The sequence below is a fragment of the Amphibalanus amphitrite genome, unplaced genomic scaffold (genome assembly GCF_019059575.1).
Source record: "Amphibalanus amphitrite isolate SeventyFive unplaced genomic scaffold, NRLGWU_Aamphi_draft 000437F_arrow, whole genome shotgun sequence".
Taxonomy (NCBI): domain Eukaryota; kingdom Metazoa; phylum Arthropoda; class Thecostraca; order Balanomorpha; family Balanidae; genus Amphibalanus; species Amphibalanus amphitrite.
The window spans coordinates 102,318-130,283 of record NW_024881931.1 but is presented as its reverse complement, the minus strand read 5'-3'; the positions used below and the strand labels follow the sequence as shown (position 1 = coordinate 130,283).

At 49.4% G+C, this 27,966-nt stretch overlaps 1 protein-coding gene across 1 annotated transcript; it reads right to left on the bottom strand.

The window, feature by feature from the left end:
- Window positions 1–6,300: 6,300 nt before the first annotated feature.
- Window positions 6,301–27,829, bottom strand: LOC122391446 (discoidin domain-containing receptor tyrosine kinase B-like). Its single transcript, XM_043385360.1, has 11 exons — window positions 27,592–27,829; window positions 20,887–20,997; window positions 19,031–19,525; window positions 17,872–18,012; window positions 10,684–10,811; window positions 10,112–10,319; window positions 9,176–9,709; window positions 8,479–8,882; window positions 7,959–8,254; window positions 7,354–7,588; window positions 6,301–7,173 (listed from the first exon to the last, which is right to left on the bottom strand). Exons 2-11 carry the CDS (start codon window positions 20,954–20,956, stop codon window positions 6,865–6,867), a joined length of 2,820 nt encoding a protein of 939 aa, XP_043241295.1. The 5' UTR covers window positions 20,957–20,997; window positions 27,592–27,829; the 3' UTR covers window positions 6,301–6,864.
- Window positions 27,830–27,966: the final 137 nt, after the last annotated feature.

Sequence of the window (27,966 nt, the reverse complement as noted above, 5' to 3'; positions counted from 1 at the left end):
GGGACCCGTTCAGACCCAGCTGCCCCCTCTAATTGATATATCGCTTCGGCGACCGCCGCCGCCTCTGAATGGTCACGTGAGCGCCATTAATCGCCGCAGTGCGTCATGGGTTGTCGACGCCATCGACACCGGGCGGCGCGGCCGTTCGGCTCCCGGCCCGGGCGTCTAAAAGGCCCGCACCCCGCCGGCGCCCTTTTAGGGGCGCAGTGTGGCGCCGACGGGACCCGCACTAGTGGCCCCTTTTTTCTGTGTAGTGCCAAATGCCTTAACCCGCGACCTGGTGGGGGGGGGCTATTTTTTGCCCCCCCTCCAGACTTTTCGATATATCTCCAGAACCACTGCGCCAATCGTCACCAAACTTTCAGCACCCTCCCGGACATCAATTTTACACATTGTGACCAAAAATTTTTCCAAAGGCTATGATAGGTTGGCCGGAAATGACGTCAGAGTGACGTCATGTTCTGCCGTTTTCGACCCAAAAAAGGGTTTCGCGGGAAGAGCTGTCAGGCCTATAGCTTTGCAAATACAGAAAAATGATACAGACATAAAAGCTGTAGAATGGACAGGGCTACAAAACTGCTATCTCGGATTTTTTAAAATTTTTGGATTTTGACCCCCAAAAATCTAAAAATTGATTTTTTGAATATAATAGCCGAAAACTCAAAAAAGTTTTTTGAATTTCAAAAAAAAAAACGGAATATATGTGATAGTCCCTACCGCCTTCTATCTACATACCAAATTTGAGATCGATACCTCTTTTTTTGGCCAAGTTATAGCGAAAAAACTGTTCAAAATTGATGACGTCAAATTTTCAAACTCAATTTTCAGCAATTCTAGACCTCGTAGCGCAAAACAAAGACCACCATTAGACTCCCCGTGACGAGCTGCATCGAATCAATACCCATTTTATGCAAAAATATCAATTTTCAAATTTGACCTTTTTTGACCTGACCTTGACCTGACCTCCACCAGAAAGTGACCTAAACCGTACCTGATGGTCTTATAACCAACATCATTGAGTTGGAAATGAAAAACTGGCCATAAAACATGCATCGCACAACCTTAGTAAAGTTGGGTTCATGTGGTGACCCTTGGTGACCTTTGGTGACCTGACCTGTGACCTGACCTGGTATGACCAGTGACCTCTAACAGCAACATATCTACTAGGCAACTGACGCCCTATCGCTGATTCTCGACAAAATGCGTTTTCCTCGGTGTTAAAGCGCATTCCCTAGAAGACCCGTGAACGGTGAAACATTTCATCTTTGACCTGACCTGTGACGTCATCGGTGACCCCGAGGTCAATAAAATTTGGTTTCCTTCGACAAATTTGACAGGCCTTTCGAACGCCGTTTGAATTTTGCGGATCCGTCCAGTAGTTTCGGAGATACGAGGGGGGGGGGGGCAAAAATAGCCCCCCCCCCCCACCAGGTCGCGTTATAAACAGACCCCACCAGGGCGCGGGTTAAAAGGTTAAATTTACCCCATGCAGATCTGTTATTGCCGCTATAATGATCTTTTCTGACAGCCATAGAGTTTCCTAAACGAATATCTAAACATTTTTGTACTACGCTAAATTATTAAAAAGTACATCGATTTAAAAACTTCAACAGTTTCAAGTTGTAAATTATGCAATTTCTATTTGCAGTCAACAAATGAACAACTGAAGTGCTGCAGGTACCTAAGGCCTATTTTTGTGCACATTTACTCAGGAGAAACTGTAATCTGTATTCTGTATGCAGTACAAAATGGAAAGTGTCATGTTATGACAATATCATCCTAGCATCAGCACGCATCAGCACTTTATGTCACACCACGTAACCATCCCACATCACCTCGCGTCATCCCACGTCACATCACATCACATCACCTCACTTCTCGTCATCCCACTCAATCGACCTCATCCCACAGTCCGCCCTCCCTGCCGACATTCCATTACCTCTGGGCACGCTATCGCGCCACGCTCCGCCGTCCTCTGGGTCCTCTCTCCTCCCCTCTCCTCCTCTCTCCGTCTCTCCCCTTCCTCTCCCTTCCGTGACCGAGCGGAGAGGGCCCGGGCGCGCGCCGTCCGCCGCGCTGCGCCGCACCTGTCTCCGGAGCGCCAAATCAATACCGAGTGCGCCGCGATCGTCGACACTCTCCATTACTCGCCACTCTCGCTGTGGCGCCAGTTTTCATTACCGTGTCGATGAAAAAGCCCGGCTCAGTCGCTCCAGCGCAATGGCCAGTGACCGCTGCGGAAAGGTTTGAAATGGACGGACGAAAAGGTGGACGATAGTTTGTAAAGCTGCTGCGCATGCCTGGCGGCTGGCTGGGCTTCAGCAAGTCTGGGAGCTGCTGTTGCACTGATCTGCAGTGAGTTTTCAAAGCTGCTGGTGAGCTGGGCTGTTGCCTGTTGTACTTACACTAAGCTTTCAGAGCTGCTACCAGTCTGAGCTTAGTTTGGAACGCCACTTTCGTGCTGATGTAATGAAGTTCTGAAACTGCGTGGCACCGTTCCCACGCCACTGAGCTTGCTTCAGGCAACGGCTAATATGCACCAAGCAGTTATGTTGTTTGGACCGCTGTGCTCGTACTTGTTGCGAAGTTGCTGCGCTGAACACTCAAAATGTCACAAATTAAAGTACAGTTCTGAAGTTTGAACGAGTTATTACGGTATTGCATAATGGGCTAGTGGGAAGAAAAAAAAATGCAGCGTATAATAACAATTTAAAATGCTCGTAAGCACAGAAACTGGAATATGACAAAGGCGTCAGATAAGCTTGAGGCACATATTTATTATTTATGATACGAATACGGTTCCAACCAAGAATCTCGGTTCTAGCATGTTAACCACAGGGCCGTCATATTGAAGGAAAATGTGATCTCTCCAATTACTAACAGGCCTCGGGTGCGGCAGCTGCAGTGTCTGGGTCCTCCCCGGCTCCCCCATCTCCCTCCCTACTAATCTCTCGCTCGGCTGCCTTCGCCTCAAATGTAGCATTAAATCCCTGGATTAATTTTAGTCGAGGCGAGATCCGAAACATTGGTCACACGCGCTATTTAGAAAATAAATGGTGGGATATAAAATATTTTAGCGTAATGCTAAAAACATTTTCATTTACAAGGAAAATATAAAACAAGAACAACAACAAACTTTTTTTCAAAACTAGATATATACTCTTGAAGTTAGCAGATATTTGGCTGATAATTGGACCACGACACGAATAAAGCAACAAATGTGTGGATAAGTTCAGAAGTGTGTATGGAATATGGATGTATGTTCTTTGGACGACACCTCCGCAGGTTCTGCGACACCTGAGCGAGCGTCATTTCAGCGAACGACATTTGAGCGAAACATTTTCAGCGATTATCAATTTAAGCGATTGACCTTTTCAGCGATTGTCAAGTCCGTGAATTCAATCACAGCGATTATCAACTTTGGCGAGGACCAGAATCAGCGAAACCAGATTGAGCGAGTACTTATGGTGGTCAATGGGAGACCAGTTGAGCGATGCAGTTACAGCGAAACCGAACGCGACAAAAGTCAATCATTTGCTACTTCTCGGAAATTCTTGCCCTTGGAATACCCGTTTGGTAGGTGTCATGCTTCAAGCTGCACGCGGCAAAATATAAATTTGCTTTTAAGTCCTTGGCTTTCCGGCATTTCTTCCTTCTCAGCTTGTGGTCAATCAAGGCGTGGTCAATTTGGTGGTCAATAGTTTTGAGCAGCTGGATGAACTTCGGGAACAAAGTAATTTGAAAATTATTGCACCACTTTACGCATCATTTGAAGACACATACATCGGACGACCAACAAGGGGTGGGAGGGGAAGGAGGCGGACAAAATTTGAATTAAAAATGTGGAATGTGAGAGATAGGACGACGGAAGGAATGCCAAGGACCAATAATAAACTCGAGAGATGGCACAGGGAAATCCAGTCTATGTTTCAGGCACCTCACCCAAATACCTGGAAATTTGTACGGTGCTTGGGGCAAGAACAAAATTTACAACATGGGAACTAATCCAAATTCAAGCGGGGGAATTTCGTGAAAAACAGCGCAAGCGATATGAATCTCTGAACAAATGTTTGGTCACCATGATTGGCAAAGAGCAGGGGAGTGAAATTGAACCGTTGAATTTTTTTTAGAAATGTAGCATTAAATTTGGAACTCAATGTCTGACTTAGAACGTGATATCCGCCACCCAGTTCCGGATAACCATGAGAAACTCCGAAAACATTCGTGCGCAAGGTTATTTTACTATTATACGTATGCGCTGGCAAAAGTAAAAAAAAAAAATGCTTGAAGCAAATTGATCATCGTTATATTTGATAATCGCTTAACTTGATAATCGCTGAATTGCCATTCGCTGAAAATGGTTCGCTCAAATGACGTTCGCTCGAATGACACTCGCTTAAGTCGCTCGCACCGCCTCCGCACGGTCGCACCAGTCAACGGTCGCACAGTATTCATTCACCAATAACTAGCGGACTGTTTTCCACAATGTAGCTTCATAACTAGACAATTGACATGCATGGGATAATATTTTCTTCGAGTCAGACTAGAGAAGGCCGGCTAGAGCCTGGACCAGGGACCAAGAGCGATGGTATGAGATCCGCGACTGAGACGGACGCAGAGACTCTATCGGTCAGCCCGCTGAGTCTCAGGGAGGCGGTAGCCATATGTAGGCAGAGACTCCACCGTCACGGGCGCAGAGACTCTACCGTCAGCCTGCTGAGTCTCGAGAGGTGGTAGCCATAGGCAGAGACTCCACCGTCACGGGCGCAGAGACTGCACCGTCACGGGCGCAGAGACTCCACCGCGTCACGGGCGCAGAGACTCCACCGTCAGCCCGCTGAGTCCCAGAGAGACGGTTGCCATAGGCAGAGACTCCACCGTCACGGGCGCAGAGACTCCACCGTCAGCTGGCTGAGTCTCAGAGAGGCGGTTGCCATAGGCAGAGACTGCACCGTCACGGGCGCAGAGACTTTACCGTCATCTGGCTGAGTCCCAGATACGCGGTAGCCATCGGACCGCCGACGGACGTTTTGTTCCAGTTGTAGCAAAAGCCCCAGCTGCGACCGACCAAGATGTTTTCGTCGGCATGGTCCTCTCCTCCCCCAGTCCCCCACGGTTTTGCTCGGTAAGGTCGGCATTCACCAAACAGCGCGTGCCTGAGGCGGGGACTCGGCCAAGCCATATTCCCTTTGTCAATGTCGGCTTTATTCATTTGATTTCGATAAAATGGATGCTTTCAATGCGCCTTTCCGTGCCCTATTCAGTCCATTTTCAATCAGAACTCAATGGGCGTAGCTCCGCAGGGTGAACTGCTCCCGGCGCGCCTAATCCGTTTACCGTTTCTTTAGATTCAGGTCCCGTTTTTGTGTGTCGGATTATCCGCTGTTTGTGCCCTAAAAGGAGGCGGTGAGACCGTGTCGGCGTGAAGACGGGACGTGACACGGGCCCGGCGCCGCTGCTCAGTGAGTCACGGCTCAGGCTGCGGACCGGTGAGTCAGGCCCGCTGGCTGCGGACTCCCATTTGGAGCAATAGATCAGAGGAGTAATCCGAACAGCCGGAAACGGTCACAGATCGAGGTACGCCGAATATACCGGGACCAAGACACCTCGGTGCGGGTAGGTAGCCGTCGAGGTGAGAAAAAGACATACATAGATGCTCTTCTCGTGAAATAGCTGACCGCCAGGAAAAACCCAACTTTAATTAATCGAAGATATTGCTTTGCCGTTGTTTTGAGCATTCTGGTTAACCGTTTTTATGCAATTCAGCATGTGCGATATTTTATTTTCCTATGCGATGTAGCTTGAAACAAAATCTATTTCCCTCTTGTTGAGATCTAAATGCGTTTTAAGTGAATACTAATGTGATTTTATGGGTAAAACGGTGCATTGATGCATTAAATAAAATCATCGGAAAAAGTTGCCATCACTAAAATGCCGTTACGGGGCGAAAATATGGATAAATCCAAATATGTTTACGATATAAACCGAGCATGGTTCACGAACCTAACTGTATGTACATACATACGTTCACATGTTCCATGCCTGTGGTCTGGATGTTCTGTGCTTACTGCTTTATGAAGCACCATTGAGTGTGGCTTGGTTCGCTATCGGAGACTGAGGGGTCGTATATCGTGCAAGACTGGCAGTATAGGTATACGAGCTATATCCATTAGCTACTGTTTAAGGTCCATTGGAGCAATTTTGAAACAATGTTCGCTGTGCCAGCGTACGGAGGCACATTTTGTGCGCAATGAAATTGGTAGCTCTATATCATCCAAACATAAATGAAATGCGCGTATGTATAGAGGAAGTATATTTCGAATATGCATTTACACCGCGTTTGTTCAGTCGTGTCATTTTCGTTAAGACTGGACTGCCTAGTTGGCAGTGGTATACAAGAAACATATAGCGACATCTTAAACATTATACAATGATCATGAAGGTACATTTACAATTTACACAATACGGTTGCAAGGACATACAGGTTCATGAGTTGGGTAAAGAATGGGAAGCAGGGTACCTAAAGCGGGTCTGCTGTAGTACATACGTCACACATGTATGTACAGATGCAAAATATGCAGCTAAATAGCTCACATCGACTTCACAACCATGGGTAAGGTGAAATGAGACACGCTTTTATGAGAGCTACATAAACATCAGTCGCACCACTTCAAATATTCGCTGCAGTGCACATGAGATATGTGAGTGTTGAAATATGTCCAGTGATATGACAGATGTTGGAAGACAAGGCTTTCTAGGAAAGGGACACATATCCAGCGAGATCCCTGCAAGCAGACCTCCTCCATCCAGCCGGGCTCCTCCGAGACGCCTTCATTGCTGCCTAACCCCTCCCGCCGCACGCAGTCACAGTTCTGCAGACTCGTTCATCTCCCAGCCCCCGCCCGTCTCGCGGAAGAGGGAGCCGACCTCTGCGAACGAGGGCCGCTGTGCCGGTTGCAGCCTCCAGCACTGCAACAGCAGCCGGTAGAGGAGCGCAGGACAGGCGTGCGGCTGCTGCAGGTGCGGCTCGCCGTAGCTGGAGCGGTAGCCGGCCAGTCGCTCGATGACCGCCGAGTCGGTGAGGTGGGCCAGCGGCTGGAGCCGGCACCAGGTCAGAACCTCCCACAGCGTCACCGCGAACGACCACACGTCCGAGGCCGAGCTCAGTTCATCCTGGAAACAGATGGAAGTGGAGTTAATCGCTATAAGAAGAAATAACTAGTAAGTCTGGTCCTTGGCTTACGACGAAAATGGAAAGAAGATCACCCTGATAGGGACTTTCGTTCGGCAAGGACGCTTCTCCAGAAGATCATTACAAGGAGGTGTCCTCCAAGAGAATCATCAGTTCCTCACCGTGAAGAGCGCCTCGGGCGGCCGCCAGCGCAGCGGCAGGACTCGGCCGTCCGGCAGGGAGAAGTAGTCGCTGTCGTACTGCTTTCGGCTCGGCCCCAGGTCACCGACTTTGACCTCCAGCTGGCGGCCGACCAGACAGTTCCGCGCCGCCAGGTCACCGTGAACGATGCCCAGAGATTCGAGATGTTCCATACCGGCGGCGATTTGAGAGGCGATGTAGACCAGCGAGTCCAGTCTGCGGAAGTCAAGACAAGGTTAGACATAATAAGTTCAAGCATATTTTAGGGCAAAATCGTTTATAAAGTCGTTGAGTTTATCATGAAATGCTTCATTGACGTATAACATAGAGGCGGACCAAATTTAGGTATGAAAAGGTATAACCGCAAACACGCAAATCAGCAATCTTATGTTAATTTTCACAGCAACACGGAACCTTACAGAGCAGCGAACAAATTAATTCATCATAGAACCGGTTACGACCAAATCATGCATGCGAGCTCTGCGTTTGAGCCCCACCCATCCCAAATCTCCGGCGCGGATCAGCGGCCAGAAGCGTGATCCTCAAATCGCTAACCCCATCGGTTCCTCGCGCCAGGCGCACTCACCCAAGCTGTCCCTCGCCCCTGGCGCCATCATGGTGCGCTCTACGCAGGAACTCATTGAGATCACCGTGCTCCAGGTGCTCCACCAGCAGCCCCGGAGCCTCGTCCAGGGTGCACAGACCCAGCAGACGGGTGACGTGACAATCGGTGACCCTGCACAGAGGCTCGGCCTCCTGACGGAGCCGGGCGGCGGCGTCCGCGGGCGCCCAGCGGCGCAGACTGCGGGCCGTCGCCAGCCGCCGAGAGCCCGGGTACAGGGCGTCCAGCGGGGAGCGGCACTGCAACTCGCACAGACGAATCTGGGGACGCAGGAAGAGGACTACATTCAGGACCCTGCGGAGGTATTCTTTTGTTTCGCTGTGCCCGGCACCAAAATTGCTGTTATTGTCACACATTTTCTCATTTTCTTTGCCTCAATTTAACTTCGCTACATTAGTTACTTGCTTCGCATTTGGTAATGTCAAATACCGCTCACACATGCACTGCTTTCTCGGTGATGAGCTCGCTCACCACGGCTACTCACCTGACCGTACTGTCCCTGACCGATCCTCTCTCCCAGCTGAATATCGTGTTCGTCCACCTCAGCCACCGCCAGCCGGGCCTGATGGTCCTCCCGCAGCCCCTCTCGGCTGGCGTCCCAGACACAGGTACCGGTCACACCCTGTACAGAGCCGGCGAGGAGGGCCGGTCGACGCTGCGCCGCCGACCGCCAGCCGGTCGACGCGGGCGGCTGAGGCGGCGGCGGCGGCAGCGGCGGCGGCGACGGCAGCAGCTCGCTGATGCTGCACACGGATGGCTGGCTGCTCGAGTGGGTGGTGTTGTGCGGCGACTGACGGTAGTTGGGGTTGTCCCAGGAGCGGCTGCCCTCCGAGCCGGCCGCCGGACCCGCTGGCGTGAGCACCGGCACTGCGTAGTCGTAGGTGGTCTCTGCAAGGGAAGGCGGCACGTCAGTGGGGGAGAAGAGAGGCACAGTGGCGTCGAAAGAAAACTGGCACAAGAATAGGATAACAAACATGACGTAAAACCTTTGAAATTGTCAAAAAAATGTTGTTCTTCCAAGAATGCATAACCTCAAAGACCACGTTACTGTGTCATAGAACGATATCGTTATGGAAAAACATCTGACAGACGAATATGCTTAATGCGTAAATCTTGAACGGGTATACTTGGCTAACGTTTGCATGGCGCTCAGCCACCGACTCTGCGGTTGCGTGCCGTACCTGCGGGTTCCTCGGTCCGTCCGTGTCCGGGCGTGTTGTACTCGGAGTTGAGCCGCACCACGCGGTACCGCTCGGCGGCCGCGGCCAGGTCCAGTTTGTCCTCCTCGCCAGAGTCGGGAGGTCGCGAGTAGCCGTGGCGAGGCGTCAGCTGCATACTCAGACGCAGCTCCTTGATGTTGCGCGCCAGGGGCAGTGGCAGCGGCCGGGCCGCGGCGGCCGCCCCGCCGGCCACCCGCCGCCGCCGGCCCAGCAGCAGGACGTAGCCGACCAGCGCCGAGGGCAGCAGCACCAGCAGGACTCCAAGAACCACCAGCAGCACAGTCAGCGACGACGGGCTGTCGACAGCGTCCTCCGCGCCGCCCGCAGACTCGCCGGCACCTTCTGAGGGCGCGCTGAAGCCCGGGTCAACAGCAGGCTGCTCGGCGGCGGAATCGGCAGAGTCGGCGGAGTCGGAGATAGAGTCGGAGTCGGAGTCGACTGGCGGGGCGGACTCGTCGACCGTCGTCAGCCCGGTCACATTGTGAGATGACGGAGCTGGAGGCGAAAACACACAGTGAACCCCGTCAAATGAAGGTCATCTTTTCATTGACTGCTTACTTCGGTTTTCAATGGAAAATTATTGATGTAGCCTTGACTAGCTCCAAGCGAATCACGAAACATTTGTCCTTTTGCAACATTGTTTGCTGGGATTCCGGCTTTTGCAGCTTTCACTTTTTTCAAGAGAAATAGCACACAACAGTCCAATTGCAGTGAATGCAACAGCCCTTACGAGTATGCATTATCAACAACGAATCGAAATTCACGAGTGGCCGCGCGTGCCGTCTACTGAACAGCGTCAAACTGCAAACTCATGAACTACCGATCAAACTCCCAAACTTACCAGTTTCGTTCTGCACTGACTAAAAACTCGTCAACTCCCTGCCCGCGCTGACTCACCGCTGTCGAAGCTGATCTCGGAGATGAGCAGCCAGCTGGCGGCGGTGGTCAGCTCCAGCCGTACCACGCGGCCGACCTGCCGGTACAGCCGCATCTCCAGGCGGCGCGCGTCCTCGAAAATGCGATCAGCTGGCGGGGTCAAGGTCACCGGAGCGCTGGTGAACTCTGAGCCGTCCACAGAGAAGAACAGCGCGGCGCTTTCGAACATCTGCGGACAGACGACAGAGATACGGTCAACAGATGCGTTCAATCGGTCTGTGTACTGTACCGGTGTTCGCGATGGTATCAACCAAGACATGTCATAGTCATGCACCAAGTCGTATTAGAGCTAGTCGTGCCAGTTAGCGTTGTTTGCCATCAGTGACTGATTGAAGTCGTGGCGCTTATTGATGAAACCAAATCGTGCTAGTGAAAAATTGTGACCGACTTTCAAGGTAATTGAATGATCTTATCAGGTTTCGTGTGGCTAAGCAGCCCATGTCATGACATATCGTCTCATCTTTGCATGCGTCTTCTGATGGAGGTTGGCAACTCCGACCTATGACTCATGACGATCTGACGCTCTGACGTACCCTGATTCCGCTGGTGAAGTGGTTACTGACGTGGAATGACGCCGACTCCATCTCTCGGACCGAGTCGAACTGGAACGTCAGTGTCACCTTTTCTCCGGGTCTCCTCTTCCAGCCGACCCATTCCGGTCCTGAAGAGGAAGGAAGGAAGGGGAGAGAGCAGGTGCTTTGTCAGCGGCTCTGCAGTCGGGAGGTACTGACCGACCCCCACCAAACACGATTTGGCAGCACTGTAATGACGCCTGCTGGGCGTGAAGTTTTCCCTTCACCATAGGTTTCACACACAAACTGGTCAAAGTTTGAGCCAGGATATACTAGTCTAAAAATGCAAAAAACGAACAAATTTTGGCATCAATAGATTCAACATTTCATCGTGTGCCTCAAACCGTCCATCATTTGGCCTCAAAGGAGGTAAAAATTGTTCAAAATCGAAGTTGAAAAGATGCTTTCTGAGCACATAATCTGGTAGCAATCACGTGACCTGCTATAAGCAGCTTATCGATAATTTACAAACATAATTATTAATATGCTGCTTTAAACAACATTTATCATACATTTTGAGCTTTCAGTACTTTAAATAAGGTCAAAACATTGCAAAACACAAAAGTTAATACAATAGTCACGTGGGTGTCAGGAAATGTCACAGGTGCGTCAAATTTGTGACTGGGGCTTTACTTTCAAACATCGGATCTACCTGTTTCTTATAGGTATCTTGGTACTGACTTTGGTTATGGGGAATTAAAGGAAACAGTCCACTTTCCTGAAATCAGTATTTTGCTATTGATTTATGATTTTTTATGCTCAAAATAATCATGAAATAAAATAAAACCTTTTTGTAAGAACAATTATTTTCTATATTTTAATATAGGACAAACTATATTCTATGTAAAATAATGTTTGACGCGGAAGCTTATTACGCATTGACCAATCATCTTGCGTAGCTCAAACCTACGCATACTGCATTGGCTGTAAGCAGCACGCTGATTGGCTGACGATGACGTGGCTGCATTCCTGTGCAGGGGCCCGGGAACGATTTTCAAGTTGGGGGGGGGGGGGCGAGCCTAAAATACCTGACATGATGCATATGAAACAGTGGCGTAGCTAGGGGTCTAAGGGGACACGTACCCCCCCCCCCCCCCATCGGGTTCAAAGGGACCCTCGGGTCCGAGGGGCCCAGCGGCGCCATTTGACCGCTGAACGTCAAACCGCTGGCCGCCCCATGGGGCTCGTTAGAGCACCTCATGGGCCCTAAATAGCCACACTAAGGTCTCCATAAGGGCCCCACGCCGGCTTCTGAGGGCCTCTTGCGCCTTTTCAGGGCACCTCGGTGGTCTCCAAATTGGCCCGTTACTGGCCTCTGAGAGTCCTTACCGGCCTATGAGGGGCCAGTTCTAGGGGCATTTCCCGCCTGTGATGGTCCCACACTTATTTTTCTGAGGGCCCCATAACGGCAACTATGGGGCCCTCATCGGCGCCTATGAGGGCCCACACCGGTGTCTCTGAGGGTTTCACACCCCCAACTCTGAGTGCCTACACCAGTGCCTATTAAAATTAAGCCCTGTATCGGCGGCTCTGAGGACCCAACCAACACCTGCGCATCTAAAAGCCGCCCACTGGTGACTTTTGAGGGTCCCACACCGGTGAGTCTGAGGGCCCCACCGGCGTCTGACAGTACCATGCCGGTCTCTAAGGACCCCACAGGACTTCTCCTGCCGGCCTAAGAAGGACCCCTTGCCGGTCACTGAGACCCCCTGCCGGCTTGTAGAGAGTTCGCGTCAGCAGCTCTAAAGCCCCCACACTTGTCTGTAACGGCTCCACACCAGCGTCTATGAGGGCCCACAGCAACGCCTGTAAGGACCCTCACCGGCGCCTCTGAGAGAATCACCCTAGCACCTCTGTGCGCCCACACCGTCACCTGCATGACGGCCCCAAACCGGTGCCTCTAAAGGCCCCTTACCGGCGGCTCTGAGGGCCCTATACGCCGGTGGTTCTGAGGGTGCTACCGATAACCGAAGGCGCCACATAAGCCCTTAGTGTCGCTGAGCTTTAATCCCATACCGGCCCTCTAATGTATCCCATGCATTCCATCCCATACCGAGGGCGCCACGTCAGTGCACTCATTGCCCCACACCCCTCCCTCACACCCGGAGCGGGTAAACTGTGTTATACCTATAGCAACGATTTTACCACCGTTGCACGTTATGCATTTCTCAGAGTTGACTCAAAATGGTCCAGTTTACAACTGGACTGCCAAGCTTATGGCCAAGGTCAGGCCCAAATCAAAGCGGGATGACAATAGCAGATGTTGTCAAATCGATACTGTATCAGCAGAAACCATTCAGATGGCAAGGAAAATGCCGTGTGTTGATGTTTAGATGTATAAGGGAAACAAGAAGGAAAGAAGTCCGGAAAAGGGAGGAAAGACCTTTTCTCGCTGCCTCAATGTTGAGGGGGCGCCGCCCCCTCGGCTCCCAAGTTGGGGGGGGGGGGCAAGCGCCCCCGCTGCCCCCCCCCCCCTGTTCCCGGGTCTATGTTCCTGTGCAAGGCACGCATTCCTCTACAAGGCACTCTTTTCGGAATGAGAAATGGAATATCTTCGTCTAGGGTGATCGTTGAGCCGTAAAAGCTCCTGATTTGTGCTAGTCTCAGCTCAAGCTACGAAACTGCTATTCCAGCTCAAAACCCCATGTTAAAAGTGAACTATTTCCTTTAACGAAGAGGGATGTAGCCGTGAATATATTATTGCTTACTCAAAGTTATATCGGATACCATGCACATCCTATGTTGAGCTGATGGAGTAGACTATCGTGGGACGAAAAATACTTCTCCTCTATTGATCTTCCTGTTTTCCAGCACGCACGTCTGTGAGCGTTATGTTACTTTGAAATGATTAACTCCAAGCGGTCTGTAATTCTTCGTTCCCCAATTATGTTTAGGTATCGCTCAGCCGTTTCGCCCTTTTGGAGAATCCGTGGCAATGCGCAACAATCAAACTCAGGTCTGCGATGTCCTGGTCATCCGCTACTGTTTACAAAGAAATATGTTTGTGTTTACAAAGCCACCGATGATATCGGCAATGTCAAACTAGTTTACTTTCTGGCAGTGCGGAACATTTCATATTACAGTAGGAGAAGGTATTATTAAAACACCTGTTGTGCTACAGAAAAAATGAAATACCTATAGGTGCATCATTTTTGGGATATTTTTCCATTTTGTCCTCAGAAAGCATGTTTCAAAACTTCTCAACCCTCGCCGGCCGAGGGGGTGGGGCGGTTGCCGCCCCCCCCCATAGGGTTTTTTTTCGCGATAGCTCCGAACACGCTGGCGATAGAGAGCTGAAACTTGGCATACCTGACCTTTGATCCAAGCCGCATCTTTTGACACCAACCGCATTTTTGGGTCAGGTCAGGTCACTGACCTATGACGTCATAAGTGAACCTCTGCACGGTCTTCAGATGTCGCAACTTCGCAACGCCCTCACTGCCAGAGGAGATGTCACAGGGAAATGAAACTTGCAGGATCTAGTATCCATTATGAGTCTCACAACTTGTATATCTCAGATTTTTCCTAAAGTTCATATGAGGTCAGGTCATTTTCGTGACCTCACCATTATAAGTCAATGGGGAAAAATGAAAACTGCTATTCTGGCGCCGGGAACGATCTCCAACTATCTCAAGCACACAGAATCGTGATTTGATGCACTCCTTGCAAGGTTAGATGCGTCACTTTTGCAATGTTGACCTTCCGTGACGACATTTATGACGTCATCAAGGTCATATTAGTTTTTCGTCAATAACTCCCGATCAAATTGAGCTAGCGAGTCGAGAAAGCCACCAATGGACTCAGGAAGACCTGCCAAATCGAATGATATGCGACATGACCTCTTTCGACCAACTTCGTGACCTGGGGGTGCTGTCCTGACCAGGGTTGTATACGACTCAATCAAAAGCAATCAATTCAATCACGACAAATTTGGGAAACCAATCAAATCAATCAAGTCAGAGCAGTTTTCGGGAATTGATTCAATCGACTCAAACGCGACAATGAAAGGAATCAATCAACTCAATCAAACGACTCAAACCAAGATATACATTAGGTTTTTTTGCCCCACCAACTTGGAAAAGTGTCCAAAGCAGTCTGGTGTACCTACCTACCTACCTACAGAAGAAACATAAAAATATTGTCATTTAAAATTATTAATTGCCATGCCATTCAAAGTTTCTATGTAATAAGGAAGGATACCTAGTGATGGACAGGTGGATCATGATATTGGGTTCAATGGGTAGAATTGAAGCAGAAGTTTCATTTAATGGGTGCAAAATAACCCAGTAGTTGACTTCAACAAACACCCCTTAACCCAAATCACCACCTTTCACCTAAAAGTTGTCAATTTAATTTTGGCCATATTCCAGCTAAGTCATCAGGCCATCTACCCCATGTAAAGCCCCCGTCTGTCTCTTATTTGAGTTATGCGGAGCTCTTCTGAATTGAACCCTGAACTTAATGAACCTAGCTAGGTTTCATGCCACACTGACACCATATGAAAGTGTTGAAAATGTGCTATAAATTTGACAACTTCATTAGGTATGCGCTATGAAGACAGCAGGATAGGTACCTACTTACCTGCCTAGATGTGTCACTGGCTACCAACAGTACCAACGAAGGTAGATAGGTTATATGTGAAAAATTCAAAACATTTTATTGCAATACAATTTGAAACTGTTAGGACTGGGGGATAGGGATGAGCATTAAAAATATATTTAAAAGGAAATGGAAAGGACAGGGACTCTGGAACCACAGGATAAGTTAAGGACAAAGGAAGTAGGAAAAGGAAAATTAAAAAGCGAAAACGGACGACGGTGAAAACAGGGCGCCTGGGGCAATTTGATCAAGGTTCGTGAAATTTACACGTGACGTTTGGGATGTAGGAGGCCCATGGAGGGGGAGCAGTTCCAAATATCACGTGACTGATATGCCCTGCGGCGCCCTGCTTTCACCGGCGTCCGCGAAAACGGCACGGTGCGACTGCGAAAAAACAAAGAAAACGTTTTGCCGATAAGTATGCTAAGCTTTTATAAATCCTTATTCTACGTCTTTTGATTTTTTGGGAAGATGACGTCATTGATTATCATGTAGTATGGTAGATCATCATAAAATAAATCGGTTGTACAGCACCAATTTCGTTTTAATTATTATTTCATTTGAAATAAAACCACTTAATATGTTATATTCGGTAAATTATTTTAAGGAAAATGAAATATATTAAGTATGTTATGCTTAGGCTCTCAGGAGAAAAGGATCAACAAACGTTCTGCCGCAAATTAAACAATGCAGCAAATTAGCTATTAATTTACGTAAACGTAATTAGCGAGACAAAAACGGCGCTTTTGTTTCAGTTATTTTTGTAGGGGTTTCAGATATTTATAGAGTTCAGTGGGTTGTTTCTGAGGAGATGTGGAGATGTGAATTATTAATTAATCACACTTGATTAGTATATAGGGCCTTGCACTTTATCATCTGGATTAAAAAAAAAAGTTTCCTGCTGAGTGCAGAAAGGTAGGTAGGTGCATCGCCAGGTTCTATCACAGGATTGGAGCAGTTATTGCAGTTGATAGTCAAAGTTGGCTGTTCATGTTTACTTTGGTTAGGCCTGTTCTTTATTTGGCCATCTACCCCATATTGCAGTTGTGATGACAAGCAGTTTTCAATGTAGTTTTGTGATCTTTGATGTCATCAATTGGTGTCATTATTTTTCGTCAACTAAAGCTTATCTGAACTTTCCATTCAATCGACTCAATCATACGAGTCACTCTAATTTTCAGGAATCAAATCAGTCAACCAGTCGCTAAAGTCAAACGAGTCAGTCAACCAGTCATCTCGAAAAGTCAATCGACTCAATCCAATCAACTCAAAATACGCGTTGAATCAAATCAATCAATTCAATCGACTTGATTGGTATACAACCCTGGTCCTGACCTTGACCTGAGGTCAACACCCTAAGTTGACCTGACCCGAACAAAAAGTATGTCATTCGACGCGCCCGAGCGAGGCGAACACGATGCTGCCAAAATCGCGGCTCTGTGGCCGTTTTTTGCGAAGTTATTCACCAAAAACTGAACCGTACCCTGGGGCACTTGACCTGACCTCAGAGGTCACCGGTTGACCTAGGACCTTAAAATCGGGTACCAATCTCTGCGTCTCGTAACGGCGCACACGCTCGTTTTTTCCGCGACGCGCTAGCTCCACCAGGGGCGAAACGGCGAGGGGGGTCGTACCCGCCCCCCCCCCTCTCGGCCGGCGCGTATGTAGAAAACCAATAGGTCCGGCGAGGGTTAAACATGTTTAGCAAAAAGCAAATATGAAAAACAAAAACGTTTATGCATAAAGTGTTGTGGAAATGACATTCTTCCTCCTATTGATTCTCCCGACGAACACGTCAACACTCAGACTAAAAATCAAATACGCGGAGCCGTCTTTCACTCCACTGCCTGTACAAACAAAACTCTGATTCCCAATTCCGATCATTGGGTTCGGCGCAGCCGATCATCTGCATTGGAGCATCACTTTAAATCCCTTTTCGATTTCACAGAAAAATGGGCTTCAGCGGGAGGTAAATGCACCGTAAGACGACAAAATTCCGAAGTTCGCCTAGGTAAAACAGCATATTGATTTGAATTGCAGCAAAACAGGTTTTGTTTATTTGTTATTCAAGCAGGGACCGTCAATTTTTCGCGAGTCATCTATTTTGCATCAAGTTACAATTTAGATCGCCATCAAAGGCAAACAGATTTGAAGTGACTATAACAAATGATTTCATCATCAATAATCGATAAAATACAATTTATTATCGTGCAGGCCCATGATAGTATGTAAGTTCCAAACCATCTCCAATCACCGCTCAAACAAAAATTACGGCAGCTGAACATGGATCACTTATGACATGTGAGATCATTTGGGATTGGTGGCAGTCAAACAGGCCAAGCAAACCTGAATTAAGATACAGTCTGACAAGTGGAACTTATTTTGAAACCGGTAACTTAGGTAGTAGGTACTCTTCAGACAAACACTTTGCATAATTTATGTGTAAGTTGCATTATATTAACTACGTAAGCCCACGCAAGCACTGCCCACGCCCAGCATACCATGCATCCTTGCATGCGCGCGCTGATGTATCGGCGGTGTTCTGCTCACGTGTTATATCGTTGCCTCCGTCGCGGCCGTCCGTCAGCTGACCGAGGCCGCCCTCCATGACCTCTGCTGACCCGGTGCCGTCATAGGTCAGGTCAGGTCGGCTCGGGTCCGGCGGCTCCATACTGTAGCTCACCAGGCCGTCTGCAAACGAGCGGCAATCACTTACTCCGAGGACGGTCGCCGCTCGTTTCGGCCCGTCTATACCGTAAACCACGGCGCTAATCGTCAGATAATGACGGTCATCACCGCCGACTTCAACGGCGGCGCCTGTCTGATGCGGCCGAACACCCATTGTGAACACCCCGCGCCCCGTACAGGGGGTGCCGTGTCTCATATGTGACCCGGTGCGTGTGGTCGGGTCACGGGCGCAGAGCGGGCCGCACCCACAGCGCCACCAGAGAGGGTATAATACCGGGTCTGGAGGGTTTCGGGGTAATGCATGGAAGAATGCTAATGGTGTAAGCATTGACTGCAGCACCCTGTATCCAGGATACTCCACCCAGCCGGGAGCTCCAAACATGTAGTGGTCACGTCACGTCTGCCCACTAGTCACGCGTCACGCCACGAGCAGCATCACGAGTCACGAGTTACGCCATATCACGAGTCACGACTGGCCCTCCTCAGCCACGGCACGACTAGTCGATGACTGAATGACCGATGTGACTGATGATAAACGACTGCTGATGACTGAGAAATGGCCCGCTGAGAGTTGCCACTAAATAACGACGGCGCTCGGAGACGGTAGTTGAGCAATAAGGAAAGACAAATGGCCTGCTGCAACCGAGAAGATACCGTTAAATTGAGCAACCGGTGCGATCAAAGTTAGTGAGAATGACAAACTATCCACAAGCGTAAACAGCCATTGAAAAGCAAACATGCACCGTATGGGCACAACTGCAGTTGGAAATGATTGTGCAAACTAACTCAATTTCGAACGAGACAAACACATCCTATCCAGGCCTCGGCCCTCGAGCAACTGACTCAGCCTCATAACACTCTTTAAACCTCTCAGTGACGTATTCAGTAGCTCTGCAGAGAGCTGAGCTACTGTGCACTTTATGAGGTATGCACCTTGGCTGACATGTACGTACACCCCTCCCGGCCTGTTCCAATCCTGTCCCGTATGCACCCGTACCCCACCGTACCCCGTACTCCGTACCTGTGTACCGACATCCGTACAGCTCGGCTCGCAGGCACACGGTCCTCGGGTGCGAGCTCCTCGGCACGAGCCGCACCTTGGCCGCCAGCAGGGGCGGGTCCAGCGGCGTCTTGGCCGCCATGTAGGAGTTGACGTTCCCATCCAGCCGCGTGTGTCCAGAGACGTTCCGGTAGGTCCTCCAGCCGGTCTCAGCGTCCCAGCCGGGCCGCCAGTACTCGAGCTCGTACCGCTCGGCCCACTCCATGCCGCGGCCGTTGCCGAAGCGTCCCTGGGTCTCTGCGGCGGTGATGACGGTGACCTGACCCAGGTCGATCTGCAGGTACTCGTGCACCTGATCGGTGATGGCCTGCAGAGGACACCAGGCGCCACCGCGGTGCTCGGTGCGGATGCGCGCGCTGTGAGCGCCCACAATGTGGTCGCTGAACGAGGAGCTGACTGTGAGCTGGCTGTCGGCAATCTCACCCGACTCCATCCCCAGCGCCTGGTCGCACTGGTCTGTGGGGAAACGGGGAGAGAGGGACACTGGTAAAAAGGCCGGCAGTCGGGCGAAACTATGAGTGAACATCCAGCTAGCTGAGTCTGCAGTAGGCATTTACTAGCGGCAATGCGCTGAACGAATTTTTTGTTTGATTTTGTCATTTACTAGCCCACGTTGAACATCCCTGATTTTGTACCAACTGAGCCAGGGCTGCGGAGTCGATGGATTTTCGGCGACTCCGACTCCGACTCCGACTCCGGCTTTCAAAAACCAGCTCCGACTCCGACTCCGACTCCGGGCAGAATTGTCGACTCCGACCGACTCCAACTCCCGACTCCGACTCCGCAGACCTAGCAGGGCTGCGGAGTCGACAGATTTTCGGTGACTCCGACTCCGACTCCGGCTCGGGTTTCTAAAATCGACTCCGACTCCGACTCCGACTCCGGTCACAACTGTCGACACCGACCGACTCCGACTCCGACTCCGACTCCGACTCCGACTCCGTAGCCCTGAACTGAGCAATGTTCTAGCAATTCATGAACATTGAACAACGAATAAAGCATTGCAACGCAGTGTGAATAATATACATGGTCATAGGGAAATTAGAAGAACCTGAAGCGATGTAATATATAAATCAAATCATGTTATATTTGCAATAAGAAATTGCAAATTAAATATATTATAGCCACTTTTAATTCTTATACGACGATAACAAGTTCGCCTTCAAATATATGACAATTATGATTATGATCGTTTGCCGCAAAGTGACCACAGCTTCTCATTAGCTACTTTTCTGAATGCTAAATAACGGCTTATTGATGTAAAATGCAATATTGCACAAGTCCATTCATTGCGTGTGCAAATAAACCCGGGAATGTGTCGATAACATCGTCAAAAAGCTCATAAACTGCCGGAAACGTCAACCGAAACAAATGCCGAAATACAGCGCAAATGGCTCGTATAACGTATTTTTCTTCCGTGCGCCGGATTGGCGGAGGTAGTTAGTCGCCCTGGCGTGGCCAGGCCCCATTCAACATTTGCAGAACAGCCCGTTCCAGTCCAGACAATAATGAATTGGGCAGCCGCATGGGCGGACGACTCAAATATCCCCGGTGCCCATTTTTGTAGATCAATATCGGATACCGGTTCCAAGGAGTCGTCGCTGTAGCCCGAACGCTTCGGAGACCCGAGAAGGCCATTGTAGGCTGAGCAGCATGGTTTTCTGCTGGATTTACACAGAGGTTTATTGAAGCTGTGGTGTCGAGAAGTTATCAAGCTCACCTCACAAGACAAGTGACGCAAATCGAATCTTCTATACGTCTTGAATATGCCATTGATAAGCATAAGTTGCAAGCGAAGCTACGATATTTGTACTTACCTAGTGATAGTGCCTGGCTGCGGGCCACCAACATCGAAAGTCCGAGAAGCAGCAGGCGTTTCATGTTCATGGAATAGATGAAACTCCTTTAGGAACTGATGTACCACCAGCCTGAAACAATCAAAGAAGTAATGTGAGCACAAGGAAGCTTTCCGCACATTAGAACAAAACTTTTCGCCATTGTTTTCCAATGAAATGTAAGCCACTCATTGAACGAAACAATGAAAAACAGCGTTTTCCTCTCTTTCGTACAGCAGAATCAGTCAGGACTAGGCTGATCACCTCATCAGCTTGCTGAACCTACACTTCAGCACTCTGCCTCCCTAGACATTCCAAACTCATTTCTAGGAGACTGCACCGCTCACCCGCTCCTCATCAAAGGGACATCGTATTTTCCCCATACTCCCTGACACCCCTCAGTCTTCACAAAACATCAGTGTACCACCCATCCCTGCCCTAGACCTCTGCCAAATGACCGGACGCAGGGATGGACCGAGCACCGCCGACCACCCAGGTTTGAGTACACCCCTCCCTGCTCCCCCCCCCCCCCTCCGCGGGACGGTGGGATCGAACCCTGTTTGTCGGCACGTCACTCAGGGCGGACGGTAAATTAGCAGACCGCCGCTTTGAAGTCGGCGGCACCGGCGGCGACACGCTGCCGAGTCATCGCCGGAAACCTCACGGACACGGACACGGGACGGACACAGTCGGACACTGAACGGACACCGCAGGACACCAAAGGACACCGAACGGACACCGCAGGCACAGCAGAGTCCGACGGACACAACTCAGACTGACATACAACGGAAAGCAATGCTCCAACTCCAACGGCGAGGCATTGTGTCAGATAAAGTCATATTTCCGGTGAAATAACAGCTTGGGTACTCCTAACGCATCACCGGCTCATCAATAAAGCAACTCATCTCTACCAATCCGGGGAGTTGAGAGTCCGAAGTGAGTTAGAGAGTTTGCGGCCGGGGATTTTCGCCGATTGAGTGGATGATGGTGGGGAGAAGGATTGTGTGGCGAGGTGTCAGTCACATTTGATACTGGATGAACGAAAAGTGCACATTTTTGTTAAAACGATATCTTGATCGAAGCTCAGGTATTGTGGTTGAGCTGGTAGTTCATCACAATGGTCATTAGTCATTACTTCGAAGTTTCAACACTATGTAAATCATAAGCGCAATGAAGGTGTGTAAATCAAATCCAGTTTCATTCATTCATGCGCTAGACATTAGAGAGTAATGAAACCGCACCACTTGTTCCATGCCCACTGGCCACTAGTGTTATTCTTTAGCCAAGCTGGTGAGAAAACTCACGACAAAACTACCCATTTTTAATTAAATCCCTCATTATCTACTTAGAAAAGGCACCTGTTTTAAGCTCAGTTCGATCGCATCACTCTTGTCCGCTGCCTTCCAACTCCGTGAGAAGAATTTACCATCAGCGTTCCGTCTACAGGGTGATTTTTTTTACTTGTTAAAAAGCAATGAGGTCTAGTGGGGTTAAAATACAAATATATCTTGCAAAATTATAGGTATACCAGGATGAAAAGCATGCTGGGACATTTTGATTTCATGCGGACACGATGCAAAGGAACGTCCATCGTGTATTTTACTTGTGCTTGAAGTTACCCCCTCTTTTGCCGACACGAATCAGCCCGCCTGGGCACGTGTTGAACAGCACCATGGACTCCCATACTCATTAGGCGGACTGAAAAGGCTCCTATCGCCCATTTTCAGCTCTGCCAGATATTTCCACTGTTTTCTTGTTATATCTGCCATAGCTGGGCCCAAAAACTAGAAGTTTAGGGAGGGCAGGTCAAGGATTTTGATACTGGCGGCCCTGATGGTGTCTGATTCGCTGTTTTTCTTTCTCCCTGGAGACTGATTCTTCAAAAGCTGCTCATACGCCAGATGGACTGTTTGAAGGTTATTTATGACTACAAGCTTGTTCATGCGTTTTTTAACGTCTTTCTGAGGTATCTCCTTGATCATCGTATGCTTCGAACTGCCTCAATGCTTCAAAATCATCGTTTTGTGTCGTTCCTTACTGAACGGCGGTGGACCATGCGTGCCCGATTGGTGGGACATTTTCAGGCTCCATTGGGGCCGAGGCCGTCGGTCAAAAGGGACAAATGATGACACCATACAAAATGTCCCAGATTTATCTATCACGTGCATTGCTTTTTTGCACGCGATTTTTCGATTTAGGGACCACCATTGACGTTTACTTTTTAACAGTTAAAAAAAATCACCCTGTATAAATGGATAATCCATCTACCGCTCACTGCGTGCGATGTAGCCTCATACCTGAACTGCTCCGACGCGTCGGGAGAAACCATCCATACCCAGCTAATGAAGCGCTCAATTGTTCCACTCGCCGTCAACAGAGGCGCCCACACATACCACCCTCTATTTCTGCCCCGGGGGAGGGTCCCTGCGACCGCAACCCTCGCCCCGCCGGCAGCCGTCGCCCGGTGACGGATCGACATTTCTCCCAGACAGCGACATCGACTGTCACGCCATGTCACGCAAATGTTTTCACGGATTCCGCCGGTCCCGACGTTGTAAGCAGCGCCAAACGGTCCGCTCACGTCGCATCCCAGCTCCCACCGGCAGACAGCCTCATTAGACACGACGTGGTCACGCCCTTTCCTGCTCGGTGAAGGAAAAACGAGCATGTTGTTTACACGGGCGACACTCTTTTGGCGTGTTCTTTCTGGCGTCGGTTACGGCCCGTCATGTCGCGGCGCGGGGAGAGACACGGATCGGGTGTGGCGGTGCGGTTCGCCTGATTGATACAGAGTGAGTCATCGACTGAGTTGCATATATCCCCACCTCAGCTGAAGACCCATTATCTGAACTGGTGGTGGGAGTAGAGGGCCTGTCAGCATGCCCGACACATGCTGACTGTGTGGTGGTGTTGTGTGTCTCGTTGATGGTGACTAAGAGGGTGCACCATCAGGCGGTACCGCCTGTGCCAGGTCATGAGCCCGACAGGTCACTGGCATGAGACACGTGATACCTGGCTGAAAACAGACAACAGCTGACACAGCAGGAGGCGGCGCAGCATGGGAGCAGTGCAGTTGATGTCTGTGGACATGATGGAGGTGGTGTTTCACGTCAGGGCAGAGCACTCTACGTCATGTCATGTGCCACGGCTTTCTTATACTGACGTCTGCCTCCAAACACTTCGCCCCCGTCAGCCAGGCTGCCAGCTCCAAGAAAAGCTATGAATCGGCGGGCCCCCGTGGATGGGCGCAGCGCATGCAAAGCTGCCAGCAAAACGGCCCAGCTGAGGCGTTAGTTCACGCGAACCATCACCTCTTTGAGGATCCATAGGTGAATTAAATTACGCATGCACATGCCGTGGACGAATAAACGTCACGACGCCTTTGTTACTCCACATACCTCAAAATCACAAACGGCACCGTGCAAAGCGGCGCCGGCCTACGCATTTTGTCGCATGCCAACGAACACGCCATGGGAGGTACGATATTCCGACAGCCGAGGGGCGGACCGACTTCTTCGCCTTCACGCAAAACGAAAATAAACACACCAGCCAACCCTTCCACAAGTGCTTGGTTTACGTTTCCAACGCAGGGTAAGAAAACATCCGATGAGGGTCAGATAGGTCTTCTTGTCGCCTTACGGCGCTCGGCTGAGAAAAGTCGCCAAGAACGCACCTGAAGGGCTGAGGGCTCGGAATGCCGACCCAGGATCCGGGCTGGGGTGTATCCGGTCCCCTCCTCGATGTCACGGCAGACAGTGGTGGGAGGGGCTCGGCTCAGACCGACTGATCTCACTCCGGTGATTCATCCTGAGCCGTCAAGCCTCTAAGATAACAAGCGCGCTTCCGCCGCTGGACGGGTTGTATGTTTTGGAGCTCGGGGATCGGGCGTGCGGGAGGGAGGGCTCGGGAAGTCCAATGCACTTTCATGGAAGAAAGTCAAGAGCCGCAGAGAAAATCCGAGCGCGTAATCAAGGGAAGTGCAAGGCAGTCTGTAAGACTTGGATTTGGTTGGTAGATGTTACCAATGCGGTGCTTGTGGCAAGATCTGACTAAAATGAAATGTAGGGCAATATGTTAAATCGTTTCACACTCACCGACAGCATTGCTTGGGGTAATACAATTTTGAGTATCCGATTACTTGATGTACCAGACAATGTATACTTACACACATATTGGTCGAAGACATATGCTAAACTGTCAGGGCTTAAAAAAAAAACATTCTGATGCTAGTCCCTCTTTCCCTGTTATTAGAAAGTCAAACTGATCGGACTGAAGCAATCGATCCCGCAAATTAAAGATGTTGTTTTCAGGAGTTGTTTGCCCTACTTTGGTGGCGGCGCCAAACTCAGTATCGGCGTAATTTGAAACTACCCTATTAATCAGATGCAGATATCGACGTGCTTTTATATACGAGCATCTAGGCTGAAAAACAAAAGCTTCAGAACAAAAAAAAAAAAAAAAAACGACGAAAATGAGATTATTGCTAAAGGTTTTGATGACCGGTATAACACATTTATGGCTGCGTAGCTTTATCAATGCGTTAAAAGCTCACAAAGCGTACCACTAAAATCAAGCGATTATCCAGTAAAACGTAATGTTCTGTGTGCTCGATTAATTTTTGTCATGATTATGCCCATGTTAGCAGTCAGCTCTCATCATAAAACCATCGTGATTTATTGCACTATGATAAGCCCATGCCTATTCACGTCGCATTATAAAACAGTGAAGTGCAGGGCAAGTGAGGTTAACACCACCCGTAGAAAGAAAAACATCACATCTCTGTCAGGTGCGGACAGGTTTCGGTTACATCTAGCTACTGTTCTCGTGTCCACGTCTCCACGGCGTTATTTATACGCCGAGGGGCGCACCCAATCCGGCCAGTTGCCTAACTGGACAACGGTCGTAAGTCTGAAATCAAACCCCTTTACATGTCGAGAACATCTTATTCATTTTTGTTTTGGCTGCTGACCGACCCACACATTTGTTTCAATTTGCCGTTAGCCATTGAAACTTGCAAGCTGAGGCGGCTGTGTCTTGTGCTTTATGGGAACAGAATAGAAACCTGCTGTTAAAGCGTGCGAAAGTGCTCAGAAATGTTTTGCATCGCCTTATCATGCTGCATTCATTCTAGATCATAGGCGGCGGAACGGGGAGGGCACCGGGGCACCGTGCCCCCTTTGATTTTGACATTTTAACATTAGCCCTATGGGCGTTGCATGGAAAGAATGGGACCAAAAGTCGGCAGTGCCCCCCCCCCCCTTAATTGAAGGTGTTCCGCCGCTACTGTTCTAGATAATGTTCTTTCCTGGGTCTAGTAGGCACTCAATCCGTGACTATCACATTGGTTATATATAATCATGATTATCAGCACTTATTTCTTTGCCAATAAGATCTCACAAAAAGTTCGTTTTACACAGTGTATCCAAGACATCAACCATGTAACACACAAAAAGGTTCACGCCAAACAGTAGATCAATCAACACGATGCGTCATGCTTGTTTTGAATTTGATAAATAATGAAAAAGCTGGCGTTCATTTACAAGCTGAAGCGCTGTTTATGGTAGCATCTCTGCAGATTTCCCTTGAGACCCAGCCCGTCATCAGGGGATAATGCTGACGTTTTCCCTTTCGAGCCGGCACCGCAGTGCAATTTGAGTCGGGCGGTGTTTGAGGCAGCGTCTGCCGTGTCTGGGGAAGGGTTGGCTCGTGGAAGGACAGGGGAGCGTGCCCATCTGGGCGCCGGACAGGGACCATTTGCAGTTTCAATTATCGCCCCTGCGAGTTGCCTCCCTCCCCATCGGCAGGTTTAAAGGGACGATGCGGGAAGGATGAGGAACGAGTGGTGGGCGGACCCTATGAATGCCACAGGTCAAAGCCTGGTGTATGTAGCGGACGTTACATGTGAGGCGTGACACAGAGCACGGCGTGCTTGCTTTGAACCTTGGTATTTAACGTCAAAAGGCATCGAGACGCTGTGATTGATAGCGTTGTGACGTGGGCACCTATTGCATCAGGACTGAATGGTCAGGAAATAAGCAGCCAGGGCGACTGAGTGTCGTTATTTGCTGTTTCATGTCAGTCGATGTATCATCGGAGACATAAGCAACAACATTTTGATACGGTTCGCATATACGGTTATATACGGTTATATACGGTTCGCATTAATGATGTCAATTACAGAAAATCGGAATACCGATACCAAACCAAATACCAAGAAAAGCCGTGAGGATATACCGAAACCAAACCAACTTTGGAGAATGAGGAAAATACCAACTTTTTACCAATTTGTCAGCCTCTTTTGCATTAGTGGTTTTTTAATACCAACAAAATACCAAACATATTAGGATTGAAATACCAAATGCCAAGTTGGTATTGGTTTGGTATCGGTATACCAAAAAGTTGGTATCCGATTGACATCTCTAGTTAGCATTAATGGACAAATAAAGGAAAAACTATATCTAAAACTAAAATTCGTTTCAGTAAAGCATACTATCATACTGAAAATAATGTTATTTCAGCTAATTACGGAAGCTAATATCATGCTTTTTTGATGTTGTTAGATTGCACGTATAGGTTATTATTGTCGATACCACAAAGTTGCATGCTTGAACACTGAACCCATGAAAATTCAGCAGCTCCAAGAAAACATTGTAAGCCTGAAATAATGACTTCGTAGGCAGCACTCACCTAATATCTGATCAAGATCACTCCCGGTCCTCAGAATTCTCTGATCTCCATGTCCTCCAAGACCACAGGTTTGCACTATCTCAACACTGAGTCCAGTCAGAGCGACATGCGCCCCAGTTCAGTTCCAGCCCAACCGCACCAAACCCAAGCTCGAGCCCAGTCCGAGCTCTGCCGCACACTACTGGCGTCTCACCGGCGGCGCGCCGTGGGCCTCCCCTTCCACTGCTCACCTCAAACTGACGCCAACGCCACCGCCACCGAGTCCGCCACCGCCGCCAACGACTCCAGCCCCAACGGCGGCTCATGATTGGTTCGTTTCGCAGCGCCTGGAGCGAAAGAGCGACCCCGAAGAACAGTGATGTCTGACAGGAACTG